Source organism: Cyprinodon tularosa, unplaced genomic scaffold (genome assembly GCF_016077235.1).
Source record: "Cyprinodon tularosa strain WSP-4 unplaced genomic scaffold, ASM1607723v1 ctg70, whole genome shotgun sequence".
NCBI lineage: Eukaryota > Metazoa > Chordata > Actinopteri > Cyprinodontiformes > Cyprinodontidae > Cyprinodon > Cyprinodon tularosa.
The window spans coordinates 1,985,840-2,011,680 of record NW_024039452.1 but is presented as its reverse complement, the minus strand read 5'-3'; the positions used below and the strand labels follow the sequence as shown (position 1 = coordinate 2,011,680).

The 25,841-nt window shown below is 36.5% G+C and overlaps 1 protein-coding gene across 7 annotated transcripts in view; it reads right to left on the bottom strand.

Annotated features, from left to right (window-relative positions):
- nrxn2b (neurexin 2b) overlaps positions 1-25,841 on the bottom strand; it is a 1,247,190-nt gene that overhangs the window by 559,962 nt on the left and 661,387 nt on the right. For all 7 annotated transcript variants that reach the window (XM_038268483.1, XM_038268482.1, XM_038268476.1 and 4 more), the window contains 2 exons: positions 17,286-17,459; positions 6,061-6,180 (listed from right to left, as the gene is read on the bottom strand). In XM_038268483.1, the coding sequence (XP_038124411.1) occupies positions 6,061-6,180; positions 17,286-17,459 (294 nt within the window). The remainder of the gene's footprint in view (positions 1-6,060; positions 6,181-17,285; positions 17,460-25,841) is intronic.

The window sequence follows — 25,841 nt, the reverse complement described above, 5'->3', positions numbered from 1 at the left end:
GCGAGGATTTACCATCGAACTTCTGGCCATTAAAAAAAAATTATGCAGCCAACATTTAGAAGAAGAATGTTTTCAACCAAACCAGATGCAGCACTGGGACTGGATCAACAGCCGATACCGCACCGTGACGTCACAAATCCGTAGGTGGCAGTAGTGTTCTTTGATGAACATGGATGCCTCCAGTAAAGCACATTAAAATGAAAATTAATCTTAATTAAAAAAAGTATCTACTAATTTCATATTTAAAGTAATTTCAGAAGTTTGAATTCTGAATATGACCGGACTTTGACCTTTAAGTGCTCTCATAAGCTCATGGAATGGGAAAAATGTATCGCTCTAAGGTTAAAAATCATCTCTTAACTTGAAGCTGGAAGGGTGACATCTAGATTTCTCATGTGAATCTAATTATTAATAATAAATGTTTATAAATGTAACATGAGTAGAAAAGACATTTGGATTCATTTATGTTCATTTTAGTTTTGGAATCTGAAAAAAACTTGCTTTAAAAAAGCAGTTTGCAGGACTCAGCTAGTTTTAATCAAAACCGTCAGCGGGTGCAGAAACCTCAGGATAATCCTATTTTCATTTTCAATTACCCCATTTTCCGCTGTGTCAGATGTTATTTAGTCGTCTGTTCTCCCTTTGAACATGATCTTCAGTTGCTTGACAAATTAATACAGGTATCAATTAGCCTGGAGGGATTCCAAAAATCAAAGAATGTCAACAAGTGATGTGATAATAGCTCATTTAAATCTTTTTCTTTCATTTTTTTTCAAACAGATTTCTGTTGTATCTTATAACTCTGGAACAATGAGACACCCCTCTAATGACAAAGGCAGAATTCCTCCTTTTTTTATCTACTCAGAGTCAAATCATTCATCCTTGGGGTAATGTGAAGGTCACAGCATTGAAGAGAGACATATCGCTATTTATTCCGGTATTGTACAGAAAAGTGAATCAGAAATACACAATAATGAAATAAAAAAAAAATGTGCAGGGTTTTTATTGTGAAACTTGTTCACATTTTTTACTTTACAACTACAAACCTCGATGCCTAGCTTGGTCTGTAAGTAGGTCTAGGAAATATTCATTATGATTTATTTACCAGTAGAGTTATCAAATAGGGCTGCTTAGTGGCGCAGTGGGTAGCGCTGCTGCCTTGCAGTCAATTCCCCACCAGGGGTCTTTCTGCATGGAGTTTTTATGTTCTCCCTGAGCATGCGTGGGTTCTCTCCGGGTACTCCGGCTTGCTCCCATTGTCCAAAAACATGACTGTTAAGTTAAATTGGCTTCTCTAAATTCTCCTTAGGTAAGAGTGTGTGCATGAATTGTTGTTTGTGTCTGTGTTGCCCTGCGATGGACTGCCATCCTGTCCAGGGTGGACCCGCCTCTAACCCGTAGACAGCTGGAGATAGGCACCAGCATCCCTGGCGACCCCAGCTGGGATAAGCGTGATGGAAAATGGATGGATAGAGTTGTCAAATATTAGTGTATCGAATATTGGTTTAAATTCTGATACAGTTCATCTCTATATAATGTGTTAAAGTATCTTAAAAGTTGATTAGGTTTCACAAAAGGTAAAATATATCACGCCTTAAATAATGTTTGCAGCTTCCCTCCGCCATTGCACTTTAGTTTGAACGACCTGCTTCAACCCTGCCGCTCAAGAAGCTCGGAATAATCCTACCCCATGACCGAAAACTTTTGTCCTGGAAAATGCAGCTGAAGGAAATTCTAATTGTTTCCAAAAACTAAACATAGGTGACTTTTAGATTCTCAGATATGGCGGAAAGTCTCAGCAAAGGAAAGGAGGTTATTTACTTATGCTCCCGAAGTAGAAACGCATACCTCGTTTTTCACAATTGTTTTCTGTTCAATCATTTCCTTCATACCAGTGCATTACTAATGCACTACCTCATGTTGGACTATGGTATTAAATTCCAATAAAGCAGACTGTAATAACGATAAAATGGAGAAAAAATGAATAGGTTAAGTTTGTATGGATACTTTTGGAAAGCACTGTTGATTTTCCTTAAACCAACAACCGACTCCATTTAATAAAGAAGGAAAAATTCCAGAAAATGCAGCCTTTTATATCTCTGTGAATCATCCTCTCTGCTGAATTGCACATCTGAATTCATAAATAATAATAACTGCAGTGTCAATAATTTTGACAACCTTTCCTCCCCAAGTAAAACAAATGATTCAGGGCTCATGTAGAGGAAATAATACAAAAGCCCTTCGACACTGAATAATGTTTACATCACAAACACAATCATTTTGTGAGCATATGGGTTTTCGGCATCCAGTAAAGTAAAATATTCTTTTTATTCAGGTAAAGCTTATTGCTGTTTAAAGTCCACACACACAGGAAGAAACACCCAGTGAAAAGCTCTTCTACACTTTTCCGTAACTTTCACATGAAAAGGACAACAGGTAAAATAATTACTCTATTCTTGGCTGTTTGCTTCTTATCACACAGAGGATATCAAAAGAAATGCCAATCACTTTTACTTCTTGACTATTTTTGAAGGCGCCATTTAAGTGTTGCTTTTCTCCTTCTACGTGTATAATTTATGACATGAAAGCTATGCAGCTGTGCAGCGTTTCACTTGTTAGATGGAAGTTTCTATACAACAACGCTGCCTTTTCTTGAGTTTCTCTGGAATTTGTATCTTTATGCACAACATGGAAATTGTATGCCATATTAGAAAGGTATTAAACGTCAATACTGAAGGATAAAAAAATAAAAAAAAAGATTGTCAGAATAGATTGTGCAGATGAACTAGTCAGGTGATGTATTGTAAAAGTTCCTACCTTTGACTTGATAGATGATTCAAGAAATTTTCATTGAACGTTGGCTTATTCCAAGAAATGTTAATTTGGTGAAACATCCCCGTTAGATGAAGAGAGAACACCAAAAAGACGCAAAGAGGGCAGGAGTAAAGAGACGGAAGTCAAGAGAAGACCTCAAGGTCAAGAGATGAACAGTTTTGTTTTTTTTTTTGCTTGTAAATGGCAGGAAGCTTTTCAGAAGATGAGTTCAGAAAATGTGCTGCTGTTTCGAGGGAGAAAAAAGGCAACAACAAAAAAAAAACAGTAACAGAGCATAAAAATCAGTACAGGCAGCCACACTGCTATCTACATAAGTGGGAACCTGGAACTCCATTAACAGGTTTAAAGTTTTTGGGTTTGTTTAATATGGAGTGAATTTTGTCCCATTATTTCTTTAAAAGGTTAGGGTTAGAACACATTTTCTAAATAGAGCTAAATGCAATCTAAAAAGAAACTTCCAAATCAAAAAAGAAGGTCTGAGATTAAATTAGCTTTTTTTTTTTCTCAGATTTTGTTTTTTTAAACGTCAGTTTCTCATATTTTTTATTTTCAAATTTCTCCCTTTTAGGTTGTGTTTTTTGTGAACTACACTGTGTGAACTGTTGACTTAAGCAGCAACCGTTGTATCGGGTCAGAATTGAAGAGACGGTGATCAGTAAAATATAATCTGAAAAAGAGAATTTTATAAACAAAATATGAAAGAATAAAGTCCTTTGGAAGGTCGATCAGTGACAAATTAGCAGCCAGGATCTCTCAGATGCTCAGCAGTGCAGTGTGGCAACCTCTCGTGACAAAAACTTTGCAGAAACACAGCTGTGAGTGAACTCTTACCAGCAGCCAATACCTCTTTAAAACTCTGACTATGACCACATATGCCATGCAAATGTCACTGCTGATTGCCTCATATTGTCTCACATGTCTAGGGTTTGTAATAAAAACAAAAAACAAAACTTACGTTTCCTTTTTAATGATTGTCCTAGTTGATTTTGGTAAGAAAACGTTTAACAAGGCTGCTGGTGAAGGTCCCTCTGTCAGGTCATTCTTAAATCAGGCACACACCAAACACATGAACACCTTAGCTTAAACATTACCGTAATTTTCGGACTATAAGCCCCAAATTTTCCCCCATTTTTCGACCTTGCGGTGTATATAACAATGCGGCTTATCTATGGACTTTTACAGCTAACGGCCACTTGGGTAATAACTAAATCTATGGATTTTGTCATGGTTGGTTGTGGTTTGGTAGACCCAAATGCAGAGGCAGAGGTGAATACTTGTCGTTTTAATGAAAATGGTTAACAAAGGCAGTCCAAAAATCCAACTAAAAATGTAACAGACCAGAACCATGGAGAATTCAAGGGAAAACACGTAGAAGGAGCCAGGGAGAGACGAGGGGAGACGACTACAGCGAAGACAGGACCAGCAACAACAAGGAACCAACAAAGAGTGAAAGCAGACGGAGATCATATATAGCTGACAGAGACAAAGGGAGGGCTAACAAGCTCACAAGGAGCAGGTGTGAGAGGAGACAACGAGGGAGCCAAGAGGAAAGGAACACACACACACAAAAGAGGGCAACAGAGGACAACATGAGAACTAACATAAATCTAGAAATTACAACAAAATAGGAATTAAACCAATAAAACTAGAAAACAAGAAGGAAAGTAAAGCATAACATAACCAAAACCATGACAGATTTTATCATCCGCCATGTTGACGTCACATTTGCTTCAACACACAAGTACGGGTAGCCGTGTGTGGGAATGCGGAGGTCCTCCGGAAGCAGACTTCCACCGCGAGTGGTATGAGACAGAACGACAGCGAGAAAGACGGACATTGCGAACGCAAGACAGTTTGTGTGAAACCTGCGGCTTATAGTCCGGTGCGGCTTGTATATGTACAAATCATGCAATTTAGCTTCTGCGGCTTATATTCAGGTGCGGCTAATAGTCCGAAAATTACGGTGATTCCACAAACATGAGCATTTTTCTTCAAAAATGAGACAGCATATAAACTTTCAGCCTCAACAGAAAGCAATTAACTCCTTCCTTCCTTGCAGATTCCTACAGTGCAGAACCTTTTACCATATTGAATGTGTAACACTCAAACAAATTCTCATGCAAATGTATTCCTAATAAACATCAGTTTCATCGCTCAAAAGCAATAAACATCTTTGCTTACTAGTTGAGACCGACTCAATCTTGGCTGCAGCAGCTTAACATGAGCTGGCCCACTGAACTAATACCAATTCATATTGCGTAATGAGAAGCCGGCGCTGGATAAACCTCTCAGTCACTTTCCTTAAGGCTAAAGGAGTGTTTTCTAATTAATTCCAGAAACTGTTCACTGACAAGAGGTCAGCTTCTTCATCCTTATTTACCGTATCTTTTTAAATTCTCACTGAATACTGAGAGGAAAAAAAGAGGTATGTCTTAATGAAACTAACTTCTGAGCACTGGATGTATGTCTGCATGCTCAGCACTAAACCCTCACTATCTACAATGTGCTGCCTGCAAACATAAAGCGTCAAGCTTCCATGGAAGCAATGACAAAACATTCAAATAAGCAACATTTTTTTGTGATAACTCCATTCTGTTTTTTGTTGCATTGTTTTATTTTTTTCACAGCATGGGTGCGATCCTCTCAGCAGGTGACTCCATGACAGGGACAACAGACCTAAATAAGCTTTTCTTCTCGCAGCATGGGTTTGCAGCACTGCAGAGTCGAAGGAACCCGCCTTAAGCTGAACTTTGGACTTGGCAACGTTTTGAGGAATAATGTGCAACTAAACCTATCAGGGGAATGAAATATTCTGGCTGCACCCTATTTTTAGTGCTGCTGAAGTAAAGGAGCAAATGAGCTCTTAATAATGCTTACATAGCTGTTTATATATTAGCTTTAATATTTAAGCAGATTCTGCAAACACATCTGACTAAACAGCAAAAGGGTGCGAAGTAAAATGTACAACACTGGAGAGATAAAAAGGCTCCCTAGTCGGTTCAAGGCAACAGAAAAAGAAAAGAAAACCTATTTTACACTTCTACAAAGAGTTTCACTGAATGAATGACAGCACATTTCTATTCCATCCTGTTTTATCCAAACAAAGTCCAAAAATAAAACCCAATCCAAGAAATCCAAAGCATTGACCAATGTACCTTCAATCATTCAAGCCTATTCACATTCAAACTGCAGCAACTTCAAACAAAGAAACAAGAAACGACTTACGGTCATTGCAAAATGAGCCTCCATAGGACGTCATGGTGCAGTCGCAGGTGAAGCCCTCCCACTGCTGGAGACAGACTCCCTGATGGTAGCAGGACTCCTCCGTACAGGTGGTACTCGGTCCTGAGGGAGCAAAATGAACCAAGAGCATAAAATTAGGATGTACGTTTCAAAGGATGTAAAATATCATCTCCATTCTTCTTCTGGTAGTCCAATTCTCTAGAAATCTAAACCAAAGATTAGGGCGTTGGTTAGCGGCACGGTCAATATTTTAACAAAATGCTTCAAATCTTTGTATGAACTAGAGTTCTAGCTTTAGTCCAGAGATCTGACTCGGAAATATACAATATAAATGCAATACCAAGAACTTTGTTTACTTTGATTAGAATACAAATTGTAGTTGACAATAAAGAAATTGATTAATTGATTGTTGACTTAGACCCATAGTGGTTAACAACAGTGTGCACAACGGACAATACAAAAGACAATGGGCTTTCTTACGGAAGAGGATTAGGGCCATTGAAAAAAAAAAGTTAACTGATTTTTAAATTTTATTTCAGTTTAACATGGGAAAAAAAGTCAGAATTCTGACTTTTTTCTCAGAATTCTGACTTTAATCTCCGAATTTTGGATCTTAATGTAGATGGGCACCATGAAGGAAGAGATGTGGAGTACTCAGCTTCACTGAGAAAGATGTGAGTTGTTTGAGCTGGCCAGTGGCACATTGGTGGAAAATGACGGAATTAGGCAACTTTTTACGTGCCAGAGGGGTCCCCTCATTAATGGAGGAGCAGAAGGTCATTAAAACAAGAGAGCTAGTCTCTAAAACAGACATGGCTATGGCTTGATGCTAACATGTTTGTTAGCTGTCAGAATTCTGAGAAAAAAGTCAGAATTCTGAGAAAAAAAGTCAGAATTCTTAAATTAAAGTCAGAATTCTGAGATTAAAGCCAGAATTCTGAGAAAAAAGTCAGAATTCTGAGATTAAAGTCAGAATTCTGAGAAAAAAGTCAGAATTCTGAGATTAAAGTCAGAATTCTGAGATTAAAGTCAGAATTCGGAGAAAAAAGTCAGAATTCTGAGATTAAAGTCAGAATTCTGAGAAAAAAAGTCAGAATTCTGAGATTAAAGTCAGAATTCTGAGAAAAAAGTCAGAATTCTGAGATCAAAGTCAGAATTCTGAGAAAAAGTCAGAATTCTGAGACAAAAAATTCAGAATTCTAAGATTAAAGTCAGAATTCAGTGAAAAAAAGTCAGAATTCTGAGATTAAGGTCAGAATTCTGTGAAAAAAAGTCAGAATTCTGAGATTAAAGTCAGAATTCTGAGAAAAAGTCAGAATTCTGAGACAAAAAATTCAGAATTCTAAGATTAAGGTCAGAATTCAGTGAAAAAAAGTCAGAATTCTGAGATTAAAGTCAGAATTCTGTGAAAAAAAGTCAGAATTCTGACTTTTTTCCCATATTAAACTGAAATAAAATTTAAAAATCAGTTAACTTTTTTTTTTTCCAGTGGCCCTAATCCTCTTCCGCACTTTCTAAAGAAAAGGGCTTTCTAAAGAAAAGTATCCAATTTCGTTTCTGCTTTTTCAGGGGATTTTTGTGATTTTGGCCTCATTTAACAGATGAATTAGCAAAAAAAGAAATGTACAAATGTTTCATCAAAAGTGTAAATAATGGAAAGTGGAATAGAAATAACTAGTTGCGACATCTAAATGCACATATTTCTGTTACATCCTTGTGAAACCATTTGCAGTTTAAAATTACACTGATTTAAACTTTGAGACCACATGTACACTCACCGGCCACTTTATTAGGTACCCCATGCTAGTAACGGGTTTGACCCCCTTTTGCCTTCAGAACTGCCTCAATTCTTCGTGGCATAGATTCAACAAGGTGCTGGAAGCATTCCTCAGGGAGTTTGGTCCATATTGACGGCTGCACATCCATGATGCGAATCTCCCGTTCCACCACATCCCAAAGATGCTCTATTGGATTGAGATCTGGTGACTGTGGAGGCCATTTGAGTACAGTGAACTCATTGTCATGTTCAAGAAACCAGTCTGAGATTATTCCAGCTTTATGACATGGCGCATTATCCTGCTGAAAGTAGCCATCAGAAGTTGGGTACATTGTGGTCATAAAGGGATGGACATGGTCAGCAACAATACTCAGGTAGGCTGTGGCGTTGCAACGATGCTCAATTGGTACCAAGGGGCCCAAAGAGTGCCAAGAAAATATTCCCCACATCATGACACCACCACCACCAGCCTGAACCGTTGATACAAGGCAGGATGGATCCATGCTTTCATGTTGTAGACGCCAAATTCTGACCCTACCATCCGAATGTCACAGCAGAAATCGAGACTCATCAGACCAGGCAACGTTTTTCCAATCTTCTATTGTCCAATTTCGATGAGCTTGTGCAAATTGTAGCCTCAGTTTCCTGTTCTTAGCTGAAAGGAGTGGCACCCGGTGTGGTCTTCTGCTGCTGTAGCCCATCTGCCTCAAAGTTCGACATACTGTGCATTCAGAGATGCTCTTCTGCCCACCTTGGTTGTAACGGGTGGTTATTTGAGTCACTGTTGCCCTTCTATCAGCTCGAACCAGTCTGGCCATTCTCCTCTGACCTCTGGCATCAACAAGGCATTTCCACCCACAGAACTGCTGCTCACTGGATGTTTTTTCTTTTTCGGACCATTATCTGTAAACCCTAGAGATGGTTGTGCGTGAAAATCCCAGTAGATCAGCAGTTTCTGAAATACTCAGACCAGCCCTTCTGGCACCAACAATTATGCCACGTTCAAAGTCACTCAAATCACCTTTCTTCCCCATACTGATGCTCGGTTTGAACTGCAGGAGATTGTCTTGACCATGTCTACATGCCTAAATGCACTGAGTTGCCGCCATGTGATTGGCTGCTTAGAAATTAAGTGTTAACGAGCAGTTGGACAGGTGTACCTAATAAAGTGGCCGGTGAGTGTACATATGGGCCATATAGACATATACAGTGAGGCTGTTATAAACAAATGTATTAGGCTACGTTCACACTGCAGGTCTTAATACTCAATTCAGATTTTTTTTGTGAAATCTGATTTTTTTTGCATTGACATTCACATTTCCAAATATATGCAACTTGAATGTGATCTCTGTGTGAACTGCATTCATACAACGCAAGTTTCCCACATGCACAGTGGAGGACGCAATGATGTCACAAGCAAGCGTGCTCTGTGTTTACAGAAGTAAACATGGATGGTAGTGCTGGAGCGCATCTAGCAATCTTTCCCAACCTTAAAAACACAACTTTTCAAGATGGTTAAACATAAATAATACTCTCTGCATTATCATCCACAATGGTTTTTGTTTCTCTTGACGCAGGATAGTGACCTATGTAGGCTATTAATGACGTTCAGGTTGGACGAATACCACCTGGCCGTTCAGACACAGGTTGCATTTAAAAAGATCAGATATGTATCGGTTTCAGGGCCTCATAGCCAAGTTGCCTGGGTCACATTGGATCTATTTTATTCAGACTGCTATGAAAAGATCATATACAGGTCGAATATGGGCCAAAAAAATCAGATTTGGGTCACCTTAGGCTGCTGTGTGAATTAATTCTTAGTTACATTTTTTGTACAAAATACCACTATTTACTTACCCTACATTTCGTATTTTTCATCACTTATTCATCTATGTAAATAACAGCGTTCTTTTGCTTTTTAAGGACACATCATCTACTGTAAGATGTCTTTGAAGAACACTCTAGATCAACAAATAAATATGAAACCTTATTAAAAGCCTCGGTAACGCCACCTGAATTGTGTTCTCGTGAGAATATTTACCCTTATGTGAACAAATAATGCTTTTATAGAGTTTTTTTTTACTTCCAGTCCAATCTTTTGGGTTCTCATCATAATAATGCAGCAACAAACACTTGAAATACATCACTCTGTCTGTTGTTTACTTATTTAAATATGAATGTGAGTTATTGCTAAATGAAATTATAATATAGTACAGGAATTTTTTTCTTCCACCTCTTATGTACATAAGCCTGTGGGGCCAACTGGTTGGCCTTGGCCAGGCGGGCTAAGGAAAAACAAAGATTGTGTAAACTTTGCATAATTACTAGTAAAACAGACAAATTACATCTATGAAGAATGAATATTTATTTATTTCAGACAATAATATTAGTAACAAAAAAATAAATAAATAAATCAAATTAACAAATAATATAAATGAATCAAAAGAACAAATAATAATAAATAAAACAATTCCAATTTCAGAAATGATCAAATAATAACAATAATTAAATCAATTTCAGAAATACTAACAAATGTGTATCACATAAAATTATTGTTTAAACCAAAAAATAAAAAATAGCTGTAAGTGTTACCCTTTACAGTTTTAAAAGTTTTTCAGTTTTTCAGTCGGCCTCAGCAGATGGCCGCTCACACTGAGCCTGGTTCTGCTGGAGGTTTCTTCCTGTTAAAAGGGAGTTTTTCCTCTCCACTGTCGCTACAAGCATGCTTGGTGTGAGGGATTGTATTTGAGTCAATGAGTCAATGCAATCAACTGCTTTTCCTTAGATAGAAAACTTTGAATCAATTTGACTGTATGATCTGGTTGAACTGTAAAGTGCCTTGAGATGACGTGTGTTGTGAATTTGGCGCTATATAAATAAACTGAATTGAATCGAAATTGAACTGAATCATAAAGACCTGATAAAAATTGAGGTTTTCCTGATTTCTTTTGATTTTTAGGATAAAATTTGTAAGAAAACTCATGACTCAACAGGTTATAAATCCCCATCTTCAGCCCTTCAAAGTCAAGCAAGGGGGTGTTTGTTTAGTAGCTTCACCAATCTGGAGATCCCAGAGAGAAAAAAAGAAATTTTTTAGACCCTTGATCTGATATTTTCAGATACACCTGTTTGCAGAAACTTCAAAACCAAAACATAAGACACAGAATCAGTCAAACCAGCCTAATCTGAAGTTTGCTTTTATGAATTAATCATCAGCTCTCAATGAAGTAACAGATTTTCTGTGCGGTTTTTACCCCTGTATCAAACCAAAAAGGCTGGCATTGCTTTTTAGATTTTTTTTTTTATATAAACTGCTATGCAATGCTCCAGCAGAAACCAGTGAATTTTTATGCATTGGCTTAATTTACTTTTTCCACAACAAAGGCTGGCTGCACACCCAATAGACACCTACTTAATATACCGTATTGCTTTACATGTATGGAGTGAATTTCGGTCCATCATTTTTACAAGAAAACAACAGGTTTTGGAAATGAATATAAAAAAAAACTAAAAATGCAATCAAGAAATACACTTTGGGAAAAAGTCTTAATCCAAGAAAACTTTAAGTGTAACTTTGCTGTTTTCTCTGATTTTGTTTTTTCATTTTTTTTATTCTCCTTATATTTTAGTTCTTCAAGGTTTATTTTTCAACAGTAGTACAACTCAGAGGGAGTTGATTGTTGGAAATGAACAGTGAAAATGCTGATCGATGGATGTCTGATTAGGATGCAGATGAAGTCTTAGGTGGGATAATTATTTTTAAATAAGTGTGCAGAGGCTTGTGTGTCGATGGCAGTGGGGGCTCTCATTATAGCCTCAATTAACCAGAGATTTACAGAGAACTATGGTTCAGTTCCACACTAATTTGTTTATGTACAGATAAACAGCCTCTACGTTGTGCCATTAACAAATTACCTAGTTAAAGAAAGACCCACACTTAATGTTAAAAAAGTAAATAAATAGACAAGCAACAATACACTGCAAACAATTAAAATCTAAATAAGTCATCATTTACTTAAAATAAGCCAGAAACTTTGCCAATGGAACAAGACAATTTACATTTAAAATAAGAAAACAATTATTGCAATATATTATTTTAAGTGCATATCATCTAATCATGTCATTTTAAGAGTAAAATACCCATTCCATTGGCGTATCATCTTATTTACCTGATAAAGTTAAGGGTAAATACACTTAATTTAAGAAATGTTTACTTATTTATGGATCTTTTTTGCAGCGTAGGAGTTTTTTTTAACACAGCTGTTACTCTTTTTGCTTGATGAATATTCAGATCTCCTCACGGTCGATATAACATTGCGTATTTACTCCTTCGTCTTTAATCTTACCAACTAAATTTAAGTTTTACCTAAGATCCTTAATGATTTAATTTTTTGGAGTGTGAATTTCCAACTGTCACTTGAACCAAATGTTTGAGAAGATCCCACCGTATTAAGAGTTACAAGCTTAATATGGCTATAAAACCTAAGTAAACACATCTTCGTTCCCTTTCTGCAGTCAGCTCTGAACCCCACCAGCAGCTTGCTTATAAACAAAGCATCTGCTTATGCATAAACTGTGCATCCAGTCCAAAAATTGGTTTATGTCTAACAATAAAAGAATCTAAAAAAAAAAAAAAAAAAAAGATCTTATGAAATCCAAGAATTCGATTTTGTCTCAGCTTTTGGCACTGATACAAATGCTTATGTTTCCGTGTAGGTTTCCAATCCCTCATATGTGCACTTTTTCATTTTGTTTTTCTCTCTTGAGGTATAGTCTGCGAGCCTCATGTTAGTATCTTTTTCTTTTTGTCCTTAGTTGCAGTAAAATGTTGAGTCTGGAGGGAAAAAGATAAACCCTGGATACAATAGCCGCTTTTTGACCTTTCTCAAAGGGAATCTGAAATGGCAGTCACATTTAGCAACAGTTCCTTCAGTTAAAGGAGCTATAAGTAAAAATATCCTTAGCAAAAAGCAGTTTATTTAAGTATAGTATGGTGTACTTACTTTACACTAAAAAGAGGCAGTTTGTCTGATTTTTTTATCCTTTTATATAACCTTTTTTTATATAAACTGAAGAATATTATATTAGTGTCTCACTTTGTCTTTTCATTAGGGTCATGCTAGCACAAAACAGGCTTATATGGCAGGCCATCTGACTTTCGCTAAGTATTTTTTAGATTACATTTAGACACCTATTCAGGAGTCTTTTTAAATTCAGTTAGCAATAGCAGTCAGTAGTTCGAGCTTAGATGTTTTAAGCCACATGGAAGTCCATTCTCCGAAGCACTTTCCAAGTCTGATGCAAACGAAAGACCCACCCATCATTCTTTTGGGTTTATGTAAGAAAAAAAAAAGCAAAATGCCTTTATTGTGCCACAATGGGGAAATTCACTCTCTGATTTTAACCAATCCCCTTGGGGGGCAGTGGGCTACCATTGTGTGGCTCCCTGGGAGCAGAGTGGGGTTAAGGGTCTTGCTCAGAGACCCAGAGTGCCAGCTATGGGGATCGAACCAAGCGCAAGTGCACTGCTCTAACCCACTAGGCCAACACTCCCCAACACTTTCACTGCAAAAACGATCTAGAAATAAGTAAAAATTTCTTAAATTAAGTGTATTCACCCTTAATTTGAGTAGGTAAATGAGATAGTTTGCCAATGGAATGAGTAATTTTACTCTTGAAATAAGATAATTAGATAATATGCACTTGAAATAAGACAATGCAATTGGGTTTTCTTATTTTAAGTGTAAATTGTCTTGTTCCATTGGCAAAATGTCTCTTTTACCTCCTCAATTTAGGAACAAATGGACTTATTTTAAGAAAAATTGACTTATCTAGATTTAGATTTTTTGCAGTGTTATGGGTTAAATTTTGGATTTGACTGTTTACACTGGAAAAACAATCTAGACATAAGTAAAAATTTCATAAATTAAGTGAATTTACCCTTATTTTGAGTAGGTAAATAAGATGGTCTGCCAATAGAATTAGTATTTTTACTCTTAAAACAAGATAATTAGATAAACATGCACTTGAAATAAGACAATGCAATTGTGTTTTCTTATTTTAAATGTAAATTGTCTTGTTCCATTGGCAAAATGTCTCTTTTACCTCCTCAATTAAAAAACAAATGCACCTATTTTAAGAAAAAATTACTTACCTAGACTTTTATTTTTTCCAGTGTAGCTGTACACTGCAAAAACGATCTAGAAATAAGTAAACATTTCTTAAATTAAGTGTATTCACCCTTAATTTGAGTAGGTAAATGAGATAGTTTGCCAATGGAAAGAGTATTTTTACTCTTGAAATAAGATAATTAGATAATATGCACTTGAAATAAGACAATGCAATTGGGTTTTCTTATTTTAAGTGTAAATTGTCTTGTTCCATTGGCAAAATGTCTCTTTTACCTCCTCCATTTAGGAACAAATGGACTTATTTTAAGAAAAATTGACTTATCTAGATTTAGATTTTTTGCAGTGTATATTAAATTACACTTTTGTAAACTTAAAAGTGCCCCAGTTAAGTCTACAGAAGTACAAAATGAGTATACTTTCAAGTACCCTACAAGTACATGATCAGTAAAACGCTTGCTATACTTGTACTTCTACTTACATAAACCTTACAAAAAGAACTTAAAGGAAAATTCCGGTTTTTAACACTTTTAGCCCATTTTCTGTAGTGTCCAGGATGAAATCGAATGATCGACACCAAAGTTTTGACGATTGGTCCGGTCTCGGCTATTTGGCTCATGCAGAATCCCCCCCTGGCTGCTTCAGAATGGCTTGCATAGTGCATGTCAGATAATGTCCTTAAAACAACCTTAAACGTTCTTTTTTTAAAATATGCTACTCACCGAGTCGTCAACGCTGTTCAATGACGTTCAAAAACAAGTTTCGTAAAGAAAAAACGTTCCTGTAGTGTTTTATTTAGCATTTAGCAAGGTATATGCTGTGTTTTGCTAAGCGTAAACCTAAGGGAATTGTTCCTATAATTGTTTCTAATATCATAAGAATGCTCAATCCAGTGTATTCATTTAATATTAACGGAGGGATGATTACATTTCTAACAGTCTTGGGGTTACTTGTTGTTGTATTAGTAAAAAAAAGACGAAAAACATAACCTCCAAAAATCTTCTCAGTTATCAGAGCTTGTTTTCGTGTGAGTCTGATCATTATCAACCAATGTGTGAGCCTGCAGGAAACTGAGAGATAACTTAATGCAATTTTAAACTGTTTGAGGCAAAGCAGTGGGTTGTTAGGGTGTGCAGTTAATACAGGCTGGCTGGCAGAAACAGTAGCATTTATGAGCAGGAGGTAGAAAAAGAACAAAAAGCTTTAGTCAGTGCCGCTTCGGCCAGTGTGCCCCACAGGGAAATTAAACCAGGGTTCTCCTGAGCTCTGTCTGGACCGAGGCTTAGGGTATTTTGTATAAAAGGGGACACTGCTACAGCCAAAAGGACTGTTATACCCAGGATTAACTGACACCACAGCCATTTAGCCTGAGACTTGCAGCAACCAAAGCATGGCAGCGTTAGAAATGGGACAAAGACAAGACCAAGAAAGCATAAAAGCAACAAAAGTGGGGTGTTGCTGAGATTAACCACGCTGTCAACAACATAAAGTGGAAAACGGTCGCCTTATGTAAGGTTTATGGAACAACTACAGTGATATAAAAGGACTAAAGAATGGCAAAGACTTTCAAATATATGTTGTTATAAAGCTGCATCAAACCTTAAGCGATTATAGAAAATGCTTTTAAAAGCCTTTGTGCCCTTTACGGGTACCTTTGCAGAACAGGAGTAATGTGTGTTGATTACTCCAATATGGCGAAAAATAAACTATTTACAGTAGTAGAATGAGTGTTATCTTTTGTAATAATGTCAATCAACAAAACTTATTTATTTGCTTATTTCTTATTCATTGATTCATATAAAGCAGGCATCCCCGAACTCGGTACTCAAGGCCCCCTGTCCTGCAGGTTTTAGAGGTTTCCTTGCTCCAGCACAGCTGATTTTAATTGAAAGCTGATTAACAGGCTTTTGGTCTACTGCAAACATTATAACCAGCTGTGCTGAAGCAGAGAAACCTCTAAAACCTGCAGGACAGGGGGCCTGGAGGACCGAGTTTGGGGATGCCTGATATAAAGAATGCACACAAAAAGGAAAACAAAAGGATTTTCTTGAGCAGGTTAGTAAGACAATTTGCCAATAGAATAAAATTATGGACAAAATTTACTCCATCATCTTATTTCAAGTTTAAAAAAATCTAATCATCTTATTTAAAGGGATAAAATATGTATTTTACAGGTAGGTCATCTTATCTACTGTACTTGTTCGAATTCAAAAGCAAAGGCACTGATTTAAAAAATAGTTTTTGTAGTGCAGGAGTTACAGTACAGGAGCCATGACCCAAGTTGACTCCTGCCTACAACCGCACATGCTTCTTACAAAAATTTAACATCAGTTTTCTGTAAATGAGTGTAGGCTCAAGAAAAAAATACTTATTAAATTGGCTTTTCTAAATCCTCCTTAGGTGTGAGTGAATGGTTGTATGTCCTGTTTGTCTCGGTGTTGCCCTGCGATAACCTGACTCCGCCAGATGGAAACCTTCCGTTGAAGTAATTTTGGGTAGGGGAGAAAATACTGGTTAGCTGATTGGCCTAATTTGGTGATAGATGGGCCAAATAAACCAATCAGATCATCGAAGCATATGACGTACTAACAGAGCGACGACGAAGAGGAGCCAATTGATAGATCAAACTCTTGCCGAAACCAGTCGGGAGAAGAGCAAAAACATCTTTTCCTCTGAGAAAAGCCTCCAGAGCAGTGTTTTGCTCTTCTTTCAGTGAAGAAATACTCTGTAATTCCGACAAAACTTGTTCGATAGCCACGCTAACGCTAGTTTCATCGGCTGAAGCCGCCATGTTCTTTAGACTGAACTGTCGCGCTTCTCGTTGCGTCACACCTCAACCCGCCTCAAAGCCAACGCTGATTGGACGTTTATTTGGTGAACGGCTCCAAATTTTCTTCAACGGAGAGTCTCCAGACTGATTAGCGAGTGAAATCTTGAAAGATTCCGAGATCAGGATGGTCTCACGAGGCTAGCCCTGCGATGGACTTGCGACCTGTCCAGGGTGTACCCCGCCTCTCGCCCATTGACAGCTGGAGATAGGCACCAGCACCCCTCGCGGCCCCAATTGGGACAAGCGTGTCAGATAATGGATGGATGGATGGATGTACTTATTAGGTAGACAGTTTTATTTACAGGCAAAAGAGTGAAAGTGACCAGCCCTATAATGGATGTTCCTGGGTGAAACCTGCCTCGCATTCAGTAACGGATAAAGAGCGGCACTAGCTCCTTTGCCAGACTAGGTAGATACAGTGATATAGACAACAGAGGGGTGAAAGAATGGGAGAAAAGGAACATTCTCTTACCATCGCAGCCTCGTTCCACCTGCCCCACCTTGTGGAGGGCATCTGCGATCAGGTCAGGGAGTCTCCCATTCAGGTCCACAGAGGCCAGACAGCCCTGGTACCCGTCCCGGGATGCAATAAGTTTGGGCAGATTGCTGTACATGTTTTTCGTCACACCACCGATGTACAGCTCTCCTGCAAAACAAATGTGGGCAAGAATAATATTAGACATAAAAAGGCCAGCTAATGAATGTAACAGTTCAGGTTTTCCTTCAAACCATTACAGTTACAATTGTTTTAAATTTAGTGAGTTAGCTGAAGTAAACTGCTTAAAGAATTTTATATTTTTTAAGGTTTAAAATGACCTTTTAACCCTTTATAAGGCAAGTTACTGTTTGTGATCAATTGCATCCCCCTTACAAATGGAATGGCCGCTGTCCCTCAGTGAGGTCTAGAAGCACAAGATCTATATCCAGCCATTCAGCAAAGATCCTGCTACATGACTGTATATCTTATTTTGGCATTTGACCAATTAGATGAGCCCTTGAATGATATATTACCTACTGTAAATTAAGTTGAAAAAAAAGTTAAGTCAAGAAAAATAGGTAAAAAGCGCATTGAAAAGTCAAAAAGTAAAGTTAAAAAGTTAATAAGCCTAGTTAACAATTATATTTAGGTTTATAAACTAAAACATGTAAGTGCCAGTATCTGCATTAATGCCTCTAAAGTTATTTTGTACCAAAAAAAAAAAAAAAAAAATGCGTTTCTTCCACTCTCAGTGTTTTTCATTAATTTCTTATAGAAGCACTTGTTATGTTTTTCATGAATTTCTTATAGAAGCACTTTTGTTATTTTTCTTAATATATTCAGGCAAGTTGACATTTCTTGTTATTACATTGACATTGATTTTTGTCATCACAATATCCTTTTTTTTATTTCAATGTTACAGAGGTAATAAGGTCTTGGCCTGGATTCCAGTAACACTATTGGCTTGAAATGTTGATTTTCAAAGTATTTCACTGAGTACCCTATAAAGGGTAAAGTGCAGTTTTTTTTTTAAAACTGTCATAATTTTGGCCCTGATGGCTGGCTTGCTCATTTCCTTCACCTGTCGAGCTCTGCCCTGTTCCTCAAAAGATCAACCTGTTCCGGTTTCCTATTTAAGAGCCTTATTAAAGAGAGTTTTTAAGCTTACTTAGAGTTCTGCTTATCCAATCCTGACCCATTTTTGCCTTTGAACCTTTGAGCCTTCCTGCCCCTGTCTCAGTAGTTTCGCCTGCCTGTCTCTGGTCTCCTGTCAGCTCTGTAGTCTTCCATGGCTGGGACTCTATGACAGCACCTGCTGCTTCTGTTCAGTCAGCCGGTAGGAACCATCCCAGTTCTTTGGACACCGGACTGAACTGTTAAACCAAGGTTAGTGACTTGCACATACATAATCATCCTCCGTCTGATTATTAGTCACTAATTTGTTTCTTTCCAACAGAGCTTTAGTCATAGAATCCCTAGCTGCTGTAAATAAATGCCTTTAAGTATTCCTCTGTCTGTCTTGTCTGAATTCTGGGTCTTACTTACTGACCTTCTGACAAAAACATGCATAGTCTATTACAAGCTCCTGCTTATCAATTATTCAATTTTACAAGGACTTCTTAATCTTTTCAATTGTTTTCAAGACAGGATGATGAATAAAGATACTTAACCAATAAACCAGATGAGCATCACTGACAGAATGAACTTTTACTCTCTCTCAGGTCAGCGTAGGATAGAGGAAATCAATTTGAGGTCAACCTCAATAACCAGCATCTCCAATAGAGCAAGAACTCTCATTTCAAACTGCACAAGTTTCCTGGATTAGTTAGATTAATCATTTCTATAGCAATAAAACAACCTTTTTATTCCAAAAAGAAGATAGGAAGAGTTAGAAAAATGCATTTTTATGAGGAGCTTCTGTCTAATTAAAAATACCTTATGTGAAAAACAAGCCTATGAGCAGGTATAAAACATACTCTTTGTAACCCATTTTCCATTTAAACCTATTTTCTTTCCCCGATGTATAGTGCAAATTTTTGCCTTTAGCTATAAATGATAAATCATCCTAATTAACATAATTAACACAAATAAAACATCAATCTATTTGTAAGTAATCTATAATATATAAAACCCTAACAAACCTCAATAAGATTATAATTTAATAAATGAATATGTATGTGTAAATGAATGTTTCTTACTTCATACAGATATTCTAAAATTCTGGGATATGAAAAACAACAATCAATTTGTGACCTCACCAGAACAGTGGATAAATAATAAATATAACACTTGAAACAACTTTTGAAGCAATTGTTCATATAAGTTGTGTCCAAATCTGTATCAGCTTAACTTCAAAGACATAATTTGATGAGCCAAACATTCAAAATCGAAACAAAAAAGGTACATGCTAACTTTAGCATAGCATATCAACATCTCATAAAGATTAGTAGTAGCATTACATTACAGTTTCCTTAGAACGAAATGTATAGATACTATACTAGAAATTAATTGCAGAAAAAAGGTATTGATGAAATGGGATTTGAATTTTGTTATTCAAAAAAGCTCACTGTCATATCTTTTTTCATAGCAAACCCTAAAAAAAAAAGAAGTAAAAACATAATTTTTTATCAACACTGAATAACAGTAATCTACGGAAGAGGATTAGGGCCAGCGGAAAAAAAAAAAAAAAAAAAAAAAAGTTAACTGATTTTTTAATTTTATTTCAGTTTAGTATGGGAAAAAAAGTCAGAATTCTGAGAAAAAGTCAGAATTCTGACTTTTTTCTTAGAATTCTGACTTTAATCTCAGAATTCTGACTGAATTTTGACGATAAAAAAGTCAGAATTCTGAGAATAAAGTCAGAATTCTGACTTTTTTCCAATGTTAAACTGAAGTAAAATTTAAAAATCAGTTCACTTTTTTTGCAGTGGCCCTAATCCTCTTCCGTACTAATCTGAGTTATTTCTCCAATGAACCGTTAGTTACATAGTTGGATAAAAATGTGTTTATATACTGAGATTTTTTTTTTTTTTTAAGAAGTTAAAAATATTTTTAAATGGATGGCTCTAGGTTATATGGAGGGTTAAGAGGGACAAAATTAAATAAATAATATTGTTTTGAACAAATAGGGGTCAATTTATAATGATATATAAAAATTAATCAAATGTAAAATTAGTGAATAAATAAATGTATCATTAAATGTATCTTTAAATAACCAAATGTACCCTTTATACATTACATCACTAAATTACTAAATGTACAATAAAATTAGGCAATGTGAAACAATCAAATGTGCCATTAAATAAATCAGGAAATATTTCTAATAAGTTTATAAGAGTATCATAGACTTCTGAAGAATTAATGTAAGCCCCTCCCACTGACCAACACAGGCTTAATTATTAACTTTTTAGAGACCAATTTAGGAATCTAGAGGCTGGAATTGCTCAACTAATCTGTTGTGAATACATTTCAAAACCTTTTTGAAGTTATTTCCACCTTTTTCATTGATAATACAAACTTTAACCCTTTAAAGCCTGATCCAAGAATAAAACAAAACAGAAAATTACTTTTTTATGGTTTGAAGTCCTTATTTGGCCTTTTAACAAAATTATAAAAAGACAAAAACAGAAATACATCTTGATATTAATAATTTATTACTATTACTATTACTCAAGATTATTTTTGTGTAGTCTTCTGCCCTCTGTTATCAGGTATATCTGATTGTGTACAATAGGATTTTGAGCAAAGTTTTTACCATTAAATTATGCAAAAGGTGTCAGACGCAAAACATTTCAGAAACCGTATGTATCAAATATGGAACATTTGGCATTACAGGGTTAGGGAGAAAAAAGAAAAATGGAAGTTGCCTTATCTTGCTCAGTGTGAAACAGCCAATCAGACATCAGTGGCTCTATGGAAGTAGCCCTATTCCCACCCAATGACTTTGATGGGTGAAGTTAACAGTGAATAATTTAATGATGACTGTTTTTGAAGTCATGAAAAATATGAAGTGTGTGTCAATAAATGAAAAAAAGCACATTAAAAGTTATATTTCATTATTCAACAGCATACTTAATAGATGAAAAATTATGTATTGAATAAAATCAAGTACATTTAATAATCAGTGGTAAATTTTTTTCATTTTACATTTCATGATACATTTATTTATATAATTGTACATTTACACATACATATTTATAGCTATATTTATTTATTTCATTTTGTCACCCCTAGCCCTCCATAGAGCATTTGAGTAGTCGGTGGAAACGTGACAGAAGGTCAAACAGGTTTATATATATTCAGTTCCCTTTGGTCATCTGTAACTGCTTTATCTGTTGCTTTAATATCATTATGTAGGTACCTTTGCCTATTAAGATTTACTTTATTTTCTAATGAAAAAATAAATACTTGATAGATATAAAAGTACTTTTTTATTAAAAACAGAGTTAATTCTAGCTTAGGGTAAGCAAGAGCAGCTTAGGGTAATAAAAGTAATTGTTATCATTAGCAGGTTTTATGCAAATTCATTAAAAATGATTTCTCTCTGCTTGTGGTTTCAAATCTTCGCCAGCAATTTAGACTTGTAACGAATCACAGGTTTTGTTTAAATCGATCAACAAGAAAAAAGGGGCTGCTCATCACTTTTTCAAATTTTAACAACAACATTTCTGCACTGTGAAATGTTTCTCGAACTACTGCTAGCGAAGGATAAACGAGTAAAACTTCCAACTTTGAAAGAACAAACGAAGATGCCTCAAATCACAGCGTGTGCCTTGAGAGCGCAAATCTTTCTATCACACATATATGCACACAGCTGTCAAAATATTACCCCCACCACGACACAGGGTAATTGACATCTCTAAGGCAAGCAAATGTGACTGTCAGGAGGTACGCTACTTAGAGACATCCCTGACAGAGTGCCTGTCATTACTGAGGCAGCAGAAGCATGTTTGGATGATTACATGATTCAAAGAAGCAGCTTACAGTTGACATGAATGGCTTTCACAGCATCAACCTGGCACACTGGAAATGGGATTTGATGTCTGAAAGAATTTTTATCTACTGTACTCTTGAAAAAGAGGAGCGGGATGTACACAGCACACTTACTTTAAAGGGAAGCAGAAATTGTGAATCCTAAGCAAGACGATAAAGACTAGTTTGGGGAAATCTTGGTGCTCAAGCACAATTACTGTCTCTTTGTATTACAACATAAAAGGAAAAACTCATCTAGTTGTAAACCTAATTATCCAAGCCCCCCCCCCCCTCTCTCCATCATAGCCCTCCGCTCCGTCTAGTTGCTGAAAATGCCAAGTGAAATTATGGCAAACACAAAAAGGCCTTTGATGTCAGGGGATATGAATAAACACGGTTTGAAAGGCTCCAGGGTTTGCATATCATCATAACCTCTACTTTACGCTTTATCTTTAAGTAGGCCCGAAAAAAAAAAAAAAATGAAGATCCAGCAAAACCTTTTACACAGAAACGGAGATGCTGCTGTAAAGACAAGATCATCAGAAATTCATCAACTCCAGACTTAAATATTTCCACTCAGCTAAAACCCAGAACATTTCACTGCTCAGGACTGTGCTGCAAGGTCAATTATATGTGGACTTTGGGTAATGGGATGAGTCAATGATGTTTTCCAACTTCTCTCTTGAATTAATGAGGACTTGACACTTCATATTTTCCAGGCTTGGGCTCATGGATATTATAATCAATACAATGAATTCATTGACCATCAAGCTGAGTGATGTTCTGAAATCAGAGCTGTAAAAACCCTTCAGCAAACATGAAATTATCCGAATGAAATTAATCTACAAACAGCAGACAGTGCATTTTTACACAAATCAGGATGTTTTAGACTTCTCTACTAACTCCAAAACGTAAGGGAAATAGAATGTAATTAAATTCAGAAGTACTTTATTTGTTCCAAAGGATATATAAATATCCGTTACAGTTGTAAAGTTTTTTTCAAGAAGTTGAATAAGTTTGAATTATTTCATACATTCATTAGATTAGGGTTTTATAAAGTTTCATACCATGGTTTGGCTGAATACTTGATTCTGATTGGCTGCAGGATGTCTATTAAAAAGTCTTGTATGACAAATAAAGGCAAGTTTCACAGAGATTTTGGGTTTATGCTACGGTCAGACCGCTAGCGAATTAAGCAGCAAAAGCAGCTGGTTTACATGCTAAGTCAATGGTTGACGCGCATCAAGACGCTTTAAAAGGTCCTGCAGTGCGTTTCGAGCAGCAGGAGGAGCACATCTTGATGCATCTGAGTAGCTGAAGCAGCACCTCATGAGCTGCTACGCATATAAGGTGCATGACGAGCTTCCCACCCAGCAGCTGCTGGAGATAGGATGATAGGATAATTTAAAATGTTGAAACCTGTCGGCAAAGTATGTTCGCTTTTATTATTCTGGTGTGTGCAGTTTAAACTACGTACATGAAAAATGCTAGCATTTCCTTTCAGCCGCCAAGAGGCTGCTGTTGAAGGGGATTTCCAGTGTTAGAGCACCACCAGTGTACAGGGGTTTTGTGTTGGTCCAACAGAGAAATAATATTTAAAAGTAGGATCGTAATCTTGATGAACTGACTGTTAAGTTTTCAGGTGAACTTCTCACTTAAAAACATATTAAAACCACTTTTTACCCACTTATAACAGCAAATATAGCAAAGCCGCTCTTTGCCATTGAATGCAGGAGCAGCAGAAGCATCAGACGCATCTAGTCACACTTTCCTGGACGCTCTTAGGGGCGTCACAGATGCACTAGAGGCGTGTCTGACCTTAATATTGACAAGCATAAAAAATGAAGCAGAGGGTGCCTTTCTTGCTACTCAAATCGCATTAGGTGTGAATGTAGCATCACTTTTGCTACCAACTTATTTTGCAACTTATTTTCTGTTGAATAAGGCCAGGTTTTTATTTTATTATTTTTATTTACATTGAATGGCAATGGCTTCAAAACTAGTACATTCTTAGTTATTTTTCATAAAAGAAGGTGGCCCATCAACTTACCATCCTGCTATGATATTAAACTGGGAGTATAATAATCAGATGACCTAATGTTATAACCAGCTATATATTTTCATACTTTGTTGAATCCATTGAGGTAGACAGGAATGCCAGATGACCTGAAATGGTCCGAGGCGTATTAATACTTTCAAAGTGACAAAGACAGCTTTATACGGTGGCCCTGAAGTGCAAACTGCAACTACATTAAGGAAATCGCAACTACACAAAGCAAAGCGCAACTACATTGAGAAAAACAAAACAACATAAATCAAAGCGCAACTACATTAAGGAAAACACAATTACATTAACCTATCGGAAAAGGTAGATACCAGTGGGAAACATGAGACATCGCTGATTGGACGACGGGGCCATTTGACCCTTGAACCGGAAGTCATTCTGCCTGCTGCGGCTTTTGAAAACATGGATATTGTCGGCTCCCCAAACATAGCTGCCGTTATCCAGGAATATTTTGAATCAGGACACTGAAGACACGCTTAAAAGAAGCTGGACCATTCAGACGACGCAACTTCCGGTTCAAGGGTCATACGGCGCCGTCGTCCGTCGTGCGCTTTTAGATTTGTAGTTGCAGTTTGCACTTCAGGGCCACCGTAGATTTAGGCTGATACAGTATGGCAGCTTGATTTACTTGCATAATTTCAATAATGAAAAGAAATACAGGTTTATATTTTCTTAGTATACTACCTTAGGCCTGGTGGCAGAACCAGAAATAATGGTCTGAATTACTGGCACAAGGTTTTAAATGAATGGTGAATGTTTCTATATGGAATGTCTGTCTTACTAGAAGATGCGATTGTTCATTATATCTATCTAATAATAATAAGTATATACTAATAAGTAAAAATTTCTTAGATTAACTGTATTTACCCTTAATTTGAGTAGTTAAATGAGATAGTTTGCCATAGTTTTACCCTTAAAATAAGATAGTTAGATAATATGCACTTGAAATAAGATAATACAATTGTGTTTTCTTATTTTAAGTGTAAATTGTAGGAAGTAACAATACTTCCCACAGTATTGTTTATTTAAGAATTGATGATTATTAGAGAATAATAGGTGTGTTACATAGAAATATACAGCTGAATAACACGATAGGTTTACCTGCTGCACATAGAGAGACGTGATGATGGGGAAACCAGCCCCCCTCCTGTGAAGCCCACACTGACCTTACTTTTTTTTTATAACTTATATAAAAATGTTTTTTCACTAAATAAGAAAAGCTGAATGCATTGTATACAGTAGGTAGTTGTTTCGCACTTTATTTATATTGTATGTGATGGAAACAGTAAATAAAAACCTTTTTTGTACCACCAACTTGGCCAATAAATTCACCTGTTTGCTATTTTCAGTCACTGAATGAACAATAACAACACTGCATTTAACCATCTTGTTCCTTTTTCTGCACCATTTGATGTCAGTAAAGGCAAACTTAGAAGGGTTAGGGTTGGCATGATTTTTTGCACTCGGACCCTTTACCCTGTGCAACGCGGCGAGTATAAACCAAGCTTAAGAAA